Source organism: Montipora capricornis, chromosome 10, assembly GCF_036669925.1.
Source record: "Montipora capricornis isolate CH-2021 chromosome 10, ASM3666992v2, whole genome shotgun sequence".
In the NCBI taxonomy this organism is placed as follows: Eukaryota; Metazoa; Cnidaria; class Anthozoa; order Scleractinia; family Acroporidae; genus Montipora; species Montipora capricornis.
This window is the reverse complement of record NC_090892.1, coordinates 53969646-53982145: the sequence shown is the minus strand read 5'-3', so window position 1 is coordinate 53982145 and position 12500 is coordinate 53969646. Positions and strand designations below refer to the sequence as shown.

At 38.9% G+C, this 12500-nt stretch overlaps 2 protein-coding genes across 7 annotated transcripts in view; one reads left to right on the top strand and one right to left on the bottom strand.

The window, feature by feature from the left end:
* The window catches only part of LOC138019816 (oxidative stress-induced growth inhibitor 1-like), a 23958-nt gene extending 14585 nt beyond the window's left edge, over positions 1-9373 (bottom strand). Inside the window, exon 1 of one of the 2 annotated variants that reach the window (XM_068866729.1) lies at positions 9321-9373. The gene's annotated coding sequence lies outside the window, so the exon portion shown is untranslated. Of the gene's footprint in view, positions 1-3361; positions 3516-9320 lie in introns of those variants that run through there. The other variant, XM_068866726.1, reaches the window with a different exon arrangement.
* Positions 7266-12500, top strand: part of LOC138019815 (lysophosphatidylcholine acyltransferase 2-like) — a 25647-nt gene continuing 20412 nt past the window's right edge. The window contains exon 1 of one of the 5 annotated variants that reach the window (XM_068866724.1): positions 7266-7384. Coding sequence is in view for 4 of the 5 variants with exons in the window: in XM_068866721.1 (XP_068722822.1) it covers positions 11670-11789 (120 nt within the window). In the remaining variant the exon portion in view is untranslated. Of the gene's footprint in view, positions 7385-9117; positions 9233-11410; positions 11790-11877; positions 11915-12500 lie in introns of those variants that run through there. The other 4 variants (XM_068866722.1, XM_068866721.1, XM_068866720.1 and 1 more) reach the window with 4 other exon arrangements.

The following is a 12500-nucleotide window of genomic DNA, read 5'->3' as shown; positions in this document are numbered from 1 at the left end:
AAGTTAAACCCAATTAAGATGTAACAAGAAGTCGTAAAGAACAGAATCCGACTATTAAAAGGACGCGAAGGTGCCAACTATTGTTATTGCGCATACATTCTGCGCATCTCGAGATACTCGGATTTCCTATGGGTGGTGCTTATTAATACAGGAAGTCTGGCATTGATGATGACGATGATTTCGATGATGATAGTAATAATAACAATAAGGAAAAGACGGTGCTTGGAATAATCGTCGTTATCAATGTTAAACTGAAAACTCTTTTTGTTGTAAGAATGGTTTAAATTTTTACTGTGGCCATGCCCACAAACGAGGTTTTCCTGGCAGTTGTTCTCCTGGGATGGAGCTTCCTTCCGTCCATGTTGACCAGAGAGAGAGAGAGAGAGCGAGCGAGCGAGAGTAAATCTAAATGGGCGGCTTTATCAGCTTTATGGGCAATAACTGAGACATATTCAGTGAAAAGAACAAATGTTTGACCAGTTTGGACGATATATAAGTTAAAGGACGGTGCCTACTACTGGCAAAGGTATTTTGCGCGGTTTACTGAATATTCGGGAAAAGCAGATCTTAAACAAGTGTTATTGAAATCCAAAAAAATTGGGGGTAACCACGCATTTTTCGAAGATAATTAATCAACAGTATTTGTAAAATGCTTTAAAATACAAAGCGATGTAAGGTGTTTTTTTTTTCCAAATTGAAGCTTAATTATCTCTGAAAAAATGCGTGGTTACCTCCAACTTTCTTTTTGGATACCAAGAGCACTTGCTAAGTTCGGCTTTCTCCGCATAGTTTTGAACCGCGCAAAAATATCCATTATCCGTCATTTAACAGTTCTATGCCAGACCCCACTATAATCTAAATAAATCTTCAGTACCCTGCGCGACACTTAGCCGCAAATTCAGTTAGAACCGAAAACGTACGACGAGCGATCCCGTCATTTATTGCGGAAATTTTGACGTTCGGTTGGTGTTAGTTTATGAAAGATACGTTAATTTCAACGAACTACTAATATCTGAGAGCATTTCTTATTTCATGCCCCATTTGCCTTAGTCCTTCGCTTCCAAAGTCTGGGTAGCACGAGACAGCGTTACAGGTCTTACAATGAAAAAACGTGGAAAGAGCTATTTTACTTGCAGTGCTACAAGTCATATTTTGTCTTGAACATAAGGGCATAGGACGTAGAAGGACGCAATGAAACTGGAAGACACCCTCTCAAATTAATCCTTCGAGTATGATCAAGTTCTATAAAGCTCTGCTTGGCAAGGCCTCCAAATACCGATACATTTAGCGGAGACTGGAAATGGCAACCCTTCATTCACAATCCTTAAAATGCGGTAAAATTTTAATTGGTGAAGACCTCGGAGTTACGATCTTAGCAATGAGAATATACAAATTAAACGAGAAACCGAATGAAAAAGTCACCGCTCGGAAACTGATCATCAAAGGCAACAAAAAGATGACCTTATACATGTAGTTTTATTCTACTTTGAAAAGGATTGGACTCCCTCTTACTCCCTTCATTCATGACTTAACCACGGGCAACCAGGAAACTCGCAACCCAAGAATCAAAAGTGGAAGACATTCGTCTCCGAAACGCACCTTGAGCATGCACCTGAAAACCTGTCGACACTGCATCTCAACTGATAACATTGAAAACGAACTAAATTTTCGAAAATTTGGTTTTATCAACGGAGTTAATCATGTAAATTGGCCACCGTACAGAGATTCTAAAAGCTGATGTTTCGAGCGTTAGCCCTTCGTCAGACGAAGGGCTCTGACGAAGGGCCAACGCTCGAAACGTCAGCTTTTAGAATCTCTGTACGATGGCCAATTTACATTATCAACTCCGTTGATAAAACCAAACAAATAAAAAGTTTTTGTATACTACTTCCCCACCGACGCAGCAACACAGTTTCTTTAGAAACTACCCCCTTCATAAATTTTCGAAAATTTCTTTCAACATGCAATAGATACAACACAATTTGAAAAAAAACAAGCAGCGATATCCCACCTTATGCTAAACAATGATCGACATGAAAGAAATAACGTCGATATACTGATTTATTTGTAGAAGATTGTGCCATTTTTCGTATGGAGAGCTGTTATACTAAAGAACAACTAGTAGATATTTTCTGATAGCGATATTGTTATTATTATTAGTCTTTTGTACATTTCCATTTTTCCTCTGCTTCCAAAGGCTGGTTGGCATGTGACAACATTACAGGTCTTACAGTGACAAAACGTGGAAAGAGCTGTTTTACTTGCAGTACTACAAGTCATATTTTGTCTTGAACAGAAGGGCATAGGACGTAGAAGGACGCAATGAAACTGGAAGACACCCTCTCAAATTAATCCCTCGAGTATGATCAAGTTCTATCAAGTTCTGCTTGGCAGGGCCTCCAAATATCGATACATTTAGCGGAGACTGGAAATGGCAACCCTTCATTCACGATACTTAAGGTAAAATTTTAATTGGTGAAGACCTGCGAGTTACCATCTTAGCAATGAGAATATGCAAATTAAACCAGGAACCGAATGAAAAAGTCACTGCTCGGAAACTGATGATCAAGCGCAACAAAAAGATGACCTTATAGTTTTATTCTACTTTGAAAAGGATTGGACTCCCTCTTACTCCCTTCATTCATGACTTAACCAGGGGCAATCAGGAAACTCGCAACCCAAGAATCGAAAGTGAAAGACATTCGTCTCCGAAACGCACACTGAGCATGCACCTGAGAACCTGTCGAAACTGCAGCTCAACTGATAACGTTGAAAACGCACTAAATTTTCGAAAAATTGTACCATTTTTCGTATGGAGAGCTGTTATACTGAAGAAAAACTAAGAGATATTTTCTCATAGCGATATTGTTATTATTATTAATCTTTTGTACATTTCCATTTGTAAATGGGAATGCAAATAAATAACTGTTATTGTTGTCGTTGATTTCACAAATATGTTTCGGCTTTAAGACCGTGAAGAAAATATGGGGTACCACCACGGTTGTAAATTGAAATCCTTAGGAGCAATAAAAATGCAGTAAAAGTCTCGATTAAGAGCTGGAAAACAATTGAAATCCAGGTATTGTACTTATATTACAATCTCTTTCGGATTGAGGCCAAACTGATCATGCAATGTCATTTGGTCAAGTTGCGAAGTGCCCAGGATCGGTTGAGCTTGTAGCTTCTCCAAGATATCAATCTTGCTACCCTCAGCAACCAAAACTTGATTCAGTTGCAAATAGTTGCATAAACACCATTGTGAATGTACAAGATTTTTCAGAGAGCATTGCAGTTATCAGGCAACATTTTAGGGACACGTACAATAATATCATCATAACATTGTCATAAGTTAAGTGCTGACCTTAGCTTTTGCTCGAGGTTTAGCCGGTTCAAACGGCAAGGCTAGTAACTTGAGTTTGAGACCAAAACAGCCGAATTTAGCCGCTGCAGACGACTGATCTGTTATTCCCTGAATTATCATCAACCGAACAATATGTCATTCAGTGTACCGAGCAAATATCGCTGAAGCGTTTCAATTTCAATACCGAATGAAAACAAAGGAACGAATCAATTAAAGACATGCTAACTGATTAGGTCGTCTTGCGGCGGAAAAAAAAGGAGGATTTTGAAAATAAGCCGATGAAAGGAAAGGGAGCAAAACTGATTTTACGCAGAGGCCCTTGCACATGGATCAATAACGTATTGCATGCCTCCGACCTTAATGAAAAGTTTTGAAAGACCAGATAAGCCGGATATGTTTGTTTTCAGTAAATTAAAATAAGGTTGATAAAAAACCAAAATTCATTGGCCAATATTATTTAGTGACCTTTAATTTTTTGCACCAACTGCAAAATCTTATTTCTGGTGAAAAATGAACAATGCCGCGGGATATGGAGATATCTCTCGTTATTGATCTGACACCCTCTAAAACTTAAAGCAGGGGCTACGGTTTCTGCCTTTACGACAGCCTGACTACGGAATATTTACAGCAGTGCGTGTGTCAAAGCTGTCTCGGTAAACTTGTTCATCTTTTATTCTGTTGAAATTAGACTTCTGTGGTAGTTCCACTCCATCAGTTGCTACCTCGATTGAGGGGTTTTTTCAGTGCTGCTGCTTTCAAGGTGATATTAAATTGCTTCTTGAAATACAATGGGTAAAGAAAGTGTAATATTCTGTATCAGTAACACATGAGTGCAGTTGAAGCCTTGTTTTCCTCTTATGAGCACGTTTATGCTGATATGGTATTTAGTCATCTTCAGAGTGTGTGATGACGCTGCAATTGTTAATTGTTTCGCTTTAAAAACCTTTTACAGTAATTGTCGCCAGCTATGATTTTAAAACGTTTTTAACGCTTACAGTGGGAGTGTTCAATAATTAGTCAGTAGGAGATCATCATGCATCAGTGCATCTGATCACAAATTGGACATGACATGCAACAGGCATTACACCTCCACTCGTTGCAGATTTTAAAATTCTGACTTTTCTCTTGCAAAATAACGCCTTTCGATTCCAACCTCTTGAATGGGTTAAAGCCAAGAGGAAGAGATTCAGGCACAAAATTTGAGATTAACTGAAGCGTTAAACTCCGCCTTTTAAGATCATTCGCCAAACCATTGCCTCTACACTACTTGGCTACCGGCCCGGAGGGGGTACTCGATATATCCCTGGGTGGGGAGGTGCGGCGCGGCCCCTCATACCCTGACCCTGTTTAAGACAAATATCGCTGATTTTCCTACCCATTTTAAGACAGAATTCCGATTTTTGATACCCTGTTTAGGACATTTAACCCAGTTTAAGACAAAAATTGATAAATCGATACCCTAATTAAGACAAAAAATGGTAAATTCGATACCCTGTTCAAGACAAATTCCCGGAAAAAAAAAGCATACCCTGGCTGGCCGCACGTCCCCATTAAGCCCTTATAAGGGAGTACCCCCCCGGGCCTACCAGCTACTTCTTCAGTGTGAATTTGGCATGTGTGTTATCTCTGTCAAATTGCCGGCCAGTCGCAGCAAGCCCAAAAGCAATTGCACATTTTCCCACGCTTGGTTCATTGTTGGCCTTTATCTTAGGATAAAACGGGGCAAACACCCTCTGTCAATAGGGTATCGGACTACTGAGGACGTGAACAAAACAATGACATGACACATTCAGAACACTGTGATGAAAAAAAGGCGTAAGGAACAATGTGCCTTTCTTTTACTACGTCAATTCTTTGATTTTGTTGTTATTTTTCTATTTTATGCATGCTGGAGGTAAACCCGGCAATCAATCATCCAGTTAAAGGTCAGGGTATAGCATTTTAATTGCTATGAAATTGCAAAATAACTGAAACATGTAGTCTAGCTTATTGCAATCTCTTTTTAAAGCGACCCAGTGAGTTCAAATGCAAATTTCATTAATTGGTTTCTCCGTTACGTACTTGCCGCCATGATGAATAAAAAAAGCAAGAGATGTCTTAATAGATCGTTTTCACTGTCACGCAATAAAAAAATAAACTTGAAAACCATCCAGTGGAAAAAGTCAAGAATTCGTGATGTTGTAGAAGATAAATGAAGAAGACACTTCTCCAAGTTTTAGGCCTGTCCGTTTCCCCAAACTTCAGATATTCGTCGAAATGTTTCGCAGAAATTTACAGAGCCCAGTATGAAAACGCCATGTTGGTGCACATCTGTGGTGCACCAATATGGCGGCCGGAAAATAGTGTCAACATTTGTAACTTACTTTGGCTATCTAGGCGAGGGATCATCTGTACTGAACAGACAGCTATTTACTTAAACACTTTTCCTAATGCTTTAAATTCTAAAAAGGCTCAAAACCATGAGATAAATATATATTTGTCAATAAACGTGATCGTCGCCTCGTGTCACGCACCGCTATAACTCAGAAATTCAAAATGCTCTGGTTTCCAAACGAAGCACGCTATTGAGCTTTAAAATTGCAAATGGATACAAATTTACCACCTCTTATGCCTGATGAGGATAAAAACTTTCGTGATTCTTTAGTTTTGGATTTTAGAAAATGATGACGTCACGTGAAAACGATCTATAGGAAGCTTATAAGCAAGTTATTCCAGTCATTCCGCGATTATTTCACGTCGTTCGGCATGAAAAGCGTAAACCCACTTTCCAGAAATAAATGGGTCATTTTCTAGTTCATGTCTGCCTTCTCTTCAAAGCGAGTCCAACGAAGGTTTTGTGACGGTAATTAGCTCTACCTTGCATACAGTATAAATGAAAACTAATTTTCCGGCATAAGAAAAACTTCGCACCTAGAGTCGCTTTGAAGAGGACAGGAACTCAGAAATGGCTTATTGTTGCCCCTGTTTTGCAAACAACCTCAAAATTAGCCGAGGCCTCAATTTTTCCAGTCATCATTACCTCGTTGTCACGACGAGAATGGCAAAGAATGAACCAAAATCTCTCATAAATGTAAAGCGCACGTGTGTCACGTATTAAAACATAAATTGTTCTGGATCATTTGTCCTTTGCATTCTTTCTCGCGTCAACGGCTTCATTGCTTACGTCTGACTTACACTTCGTCATTGTTATCTGTGTTTTTAGAAATCGATTGCAAACCAGCTATTCAGGGGAAAATTAGTTTTCATTCATATGGAAAGTACCGACGAGACCAACTTTGAAAAAGAGCATTAAATCGGTAGACCGTGGTAGACTGCAGTAACATCTCCTTCTGGAGGGTGTTGAGAAATCTTTGACTCACTCGGCGAAGTAATGCTGGAGATTAAAATTGCCATAGAATCTTACATAGGTGCGAAGTTAGGACTTGCTTGAGCCAAGTTCAGCTTCAACTCCAGCTACAAATTTAGCTTCAACTCTAAGAAATTTCTTTTTCAACTGTTTTCTCATAAGATAAAGTTAATTTAAGGACGGTGCCTACCATTGTTATTGCGCACACTTTCTGCGCATCTCGAGATACTCGGATTTCCTATCGGTGATGCTTACTAATACAGGGATATTTTTGCGCGGTTTAAAACTATCCGGAAAAAGTAGATCTTAGTAAGTACTCTTGGTATCCAAAAAGAAAATTAGGGGTAACCATGCATGATTATTCATGTATTTTCGTTGAAATATGCGTGGTTACCCCCAATTTCCTTTTTGGATTTCAATAACACTTGTTAAGATCTACATTTTCTTGCATAATCACACAAAGGGGCAAAAATATCTTTAATTAGTAGGCATCGTCCTTAAGTTCCAGTAAATAAAATAAGCTACAAAGATATAACGTAAACCTAAATTCGACACTTTTCAATTCATTAGTATATCATAATCGAAAGAGAACGCGTATAAGACCATATAAACCTGTGCAAACCTCAGTTTGCTGAGAGAGCGAAGGAACCGGCAGAATGGAAAAATAAGAATGAACGGTAAGTTAGGTTTACGTTTGTTCGTAGGCCCATCTCAAACTTTGAGCTTATAAATGCTAAAATAAGCTGTAAATGTAGACATAAACTTCACTTACCTCTACGTACAGTTGTCCACGTCTTTTTTGTGCAATCGGAGGGCAAACTGTGTCCGTTTTAGGCGGGTTTGTGGCTTTCTTTATTTGGGGAAATGACAACCTGGAACTAACGACATTGTAAGAATTCGAAAGCCACAAACCCGTCTAAAACGGACACAGTTTGCCTTCCGATTGCATAGAAAAGACGAGGGCAACTGTATGTAGAGGTAAGTGAAGTTTATTTCTACATTTACAGCTTATTTTAGCATTTAAAAGCTCAAACTTAATTTTCCCATACAAAGTCTATAAAGCGTATACCGAGCTTGGGCTGCCTTTGGATCCAAAAACCAGTTTCTGACAACTAAGAATGAAACCCAGTTCTCAAAAGACGCTTTTATTGAAATGAAAAAACCTAAACTGACAAACGGTGCATTGCATTAAAAAATTGGACGTTTCCTTCTTCAGTGTTATCAACGACGCGTTATCGTGCTGCCAGATATAGGTTAAATTGCAGTGAAGAGCTGTGGTCTGAAGAAAAGAACTAAGCGGAATTCGAAGTGCAACAAAGGTCTACAAAGGAAGAGAGCAACCTACTTCTCCTTCCCGAAAGCCTTTGCGGGCTGCTATTTGTTGAAAAAAATGGGAGTCTCACTCTGTATCTTATCTTTCTCATTGGCACAGCAAGTAGGGTTACTTTGTTTGAAATATTTTATCTTTAGCCGATTTGTCTTTTTTTCTTATCAGTCATTTCATGCAATAAATTTGCTAAAGAAGAAAGCCACGCCCGATATCGATATATCCAGGGCAGTAATCAAATACGATTTATTTTTCAAACCAATTTTTGGGAGGCAGTGCGCTTGAGATTCGGAAATCCCGGGTTCAAGACACGTTCTGACCGTTCGCTGAGTTTGTTCCAGGTAGTCCCTGGTTCAGTTTCCTGGTTGCACTTTTAAATAGTCAACTGGTTTGCCTCCGGCCAGTTGGGATTCTTAAAGTTGGTCCGTTCAATGCTCGGAGATATTAGCTATTAGCTACTCTAAAAACGCGAGGGTAAATAATGATACTTACATAAGGTGTGGCCAATGTTGATATAATAGCTTGCAAGCTGTCAATATGACGTATGCTTTTTAAAAATTCATTCCAACCTGTTGTATTATACATGAAACCACTGTCCTGCAAGGTAATTCTTTACTCTGATTTGGGTGTAAAATTTCAAAATGCGGCAGAAAGTTCTTATTACATTATTCAACTTAAGTCAGGTTCTTTTAACGTTTTACTTGCTTTTTCTCTCTGAGAGGACACATGCGACAAACTGCTACCTGTTACAGTTTCTCTAAACTCATTTTTATCTCTACAGTATCAGTTGCAGTTAAATGTACAAGTTTGCAGTATCATCAATTGCAACAGACCGGTGTTCCATTGAATTTAAACAGGTATCTCGCAAAAGACTTTCACGCGCATTGATACTGTTTCGATCAGCCGGCGCTGCCCTTGTATATACTCCAAATTCTGGCCGCGCCTTTCTAAATTTGCACGAGTGAAAAAAATTCGCTCTTCTACATGTCAAAACAAAAGAAACAAGCAATTCTTAGACTACTAAAACTTACTATAACACAAGGGAGTAAAACCTTAAAAGCAGACTTTGTTGATTTTTTCCAGCGAAGAACGCGTTCTTAAAGAAGCTCCAAGGTATTCGATGTGATTGAAAAGTGACGACACCTTCTATCAATGATCTAATGCATTTAGTTGGATGTCGAACGCAAAATATATAGAGGTAATTTATTTTAAGGACTAACTCTAGCTAGCCGATAAATTTACGCTTTTTTAAACAATTATTTTAATAACAAATCAGTTGCCTTTACCTTAACCGTCGCTTAGCAGTTTCAGTCAACTCCTCTCTGTCTGCTTCAGGTCACTGGATAAGCCACGAAAAGCAAATGGACTACATTTAAGTTCTTGAAATAGGCTCCAAGCCAAAATTTATTAAACCGCAACACACACAAATCCTCTTGATGCCTATTACACGCTGAGTGCTAAGCAGGTGCTAAACATTGTAACAGGTGACGCCCGCATGCGTCTTTTCTACTTGTCAGCGGTTGTCACTTCTCAACCCTTCCCTTCAGTCAAGCAAGACAGTTGTCAAGTAAAAGATTAGAGTCAGTGGGTCATGTTTCGAGATGTTCGGGACTATTCGTCCTCAAATCCTGGCGAACAAACAGAGAAAAAAATCCGTCGCACTCTGCTCTTGCAGAAGTTGAGAAGTTCAGACTTTTCAGTTGATAAGAAGAAAGCCAATGTATCATTCACAAGCAAAGTGAATGTTTCCTTGTTTGTAGGAGGTTTAGTTAATTCATTAAGAGGACCGTAAAAATTCTCCGCTCTTCACCACAGTTTAGCCCTTCGATAAATCATAACTCCTCTCAGCTGCCATCTTTTCGTAAGAGTTAGGGCAGTGTAAAGAAATGGAAGGATATAACCTTTTTTCGTATACGGCTTAACGCAGGAGCTAATGACTTGCCCAGTGAACGCCATAAACAAAAACAAACATCGCAATTAACATGTTGGGAGCAAATACCACCGATGATATAGTTGTTTTTTCGCCACTAGGCAATAGTTAACGACAATTGCCCGAAGTAGAGGTGGCTAGCGCTGGATATTTACCGAGCCGCGAAGCGGCGAGGTTAATATCCACCACTAGCTACCGACACTGAGGAGAATAGCTAAAAAGAGCAAGGCTGAAATAACGGTGAAGGAGTATATTGAAAAAAGGTATTGAAAAGGCAGTGTCTTTCGAAATATTGCCTTTTTAAATATATTCCTTCACCGTTATATCAGCCTTGCTCTTTTAACCTTTTTATAATATTTACATCGCTGATAAGGTCCTTCACCAGGATCCGGTTCTTCTGTTTTGTTGCGCTGTTCGTTGCTTAGAAAGTTGTACTGAGGTGAATAGTTATTTTAGTGTATACTTCAACAGTGAGATTTTATAGCACAAAAAAGATGATTTTAGCTCATTTATTGCTGCAACGATTACAATATTTTCGGGCGAAAATCACGACGGAAATAGTTAACAACTATTCACCGAAGTGGAGGTGGCTAGCGGTGGATATTTACCGAGCCGCTTCGCGGCGAGGTAAATATCTAACGCTAGCCACCGACACTGAAGTGAATAGTTGTTTTAGTATATACTAAAACAGTGACATAATATACAGCACAAAAAATTAATTTGGATGTTTTCTTCACTTGTCACGGATGCAAATCGGGACTCCATTTTTTTCCCGAGTTGCTCGGAGGTAAATAGCACAGGATATTCGGAGTTTGACGAGCCAATCAGCGCCTGCGTTCAACGCTATCCACTGTTTTAGTATATAATAAAAAGGATATTCGGAGTTTGAGTACCCAATCAGAGCGCGCCTTCAACGTTATCTTAGTGAAAACTACGCACAGGCACCCTAGCCTAGACTGAAAATGAGGAAAGACCTGGGCTCCCTGGGATCGGGAACTAGAGTTCCAGACCTCCCATTTAGGCGTTCAAGATGGCGGTGTACCATGGTGAGTTTGTAAAAAATCATTCGAGTTCGAGCCCGTTTTTAAGATAGATACAAGTCCTTCTAAGTTTACTTTCCAGCAAAAAAATATTGTATCTGTCCTTCTTAGTAGACAATTATTGGTGGATGATAATTTATAAATAACGTAACTCTAGGAAAGAAGTGTATATTCAAGAAGAACTCTGAAAATCCTCCCTCCCGAAATGTTAATTTCGTTACCTCTGGTTGGATTTAACATCATTTTCTATTGACAAGTCTAGCTTTGAGATGTTGGAAGGTTGAAGTATACTGTATTTAACTTGGTATGCCGTAAAGTTCGTATGCAAATTGCATTTATTGTTACCAGAGGCGACTGGCTGCTCTCATTAATTATTCACATTCACGAAAACATGCCAAAGCAAATTAGCAAAAGACTGAACTATTTTAAAATATTTAAATGCACACCCCACGACCTGTCAAGCCGAAATCAAGTCGAAATATATTCATGATTCACAAGATGGCGACTCAGTTCCCAGGATGTTTCATCGTCTCTCTTCACAATGGGGACTGGAAACGAAGCTGTTTATTTTCATCTGGATGTTTGTTCGACCTGACATTTGACATTTCTGGGTTTTCCTCCAGTCGGCAAAATCTGGCATCGAGAATTTTTTTCCAGGCTTCGTCATGCTCCCAGTAGTGGTAGATGAGGTGAAACGGTTTTATTCAGAGCTAAATTTAAAAGAGCCCGTGGTTCGGAATCCTTTCAAAAGTTGCGTGCGAATTCCTTGGCGAAAGAAATTCGAGGTAAACTGGTTTTGTAATAATTAATATTGCCATGCTATAGACGCTTTTCATTTTGCGTTTACTGAGAGCTATATAGGCATATGGATTGTAGGAATTACGCTCTAAACGAACGACGCATGGTTTACGTAAGTTTGCAATGCGCTTTTTTGTTCTTCGGTGAGCTACTGTAGGACGTGTTCTCCTTCCAATTTTTGCATACATGTTGGCGTCGGTTTTCGATTGTTTCATCTGGTCAATGTAATGTTTGACTGTAATTCCCTCCCGGCCACCATATTTCGTACACTTTTAGCAAATGCAATGGCCTTGAAAATATTCTCAGGCCAGTATGGTATTTTTCTATATTAATTTTTATACAATCGATTCAACAAAAGTTACCTAATAGTGTGTTACACTTGTAAGGATTGTCTTGAATACTGTATTTTAGATAAGTTTAAATTTAGTAATCCTTAATTAAATGATGGTTCGCTGCAAACTATCAACGATATTGTTGAAGTGTTGTCAGTAATGCATTACTCTTCGCTTAGAGTTCATTTGTAGTTTTTTTTTGTGTGACACTTGCATAAATAGTTTCCAGTAACATTGGAATTCTTAGTAGGCTCACCAAGCCACATTAGGATGAACAATATTTGAGAGACTTTTTGTTGTAAAAATAGTCCATGTAGTTGTTGTAATTTTATTCTTGGTACTTTGATAGTAAATCATCTTCCCCCC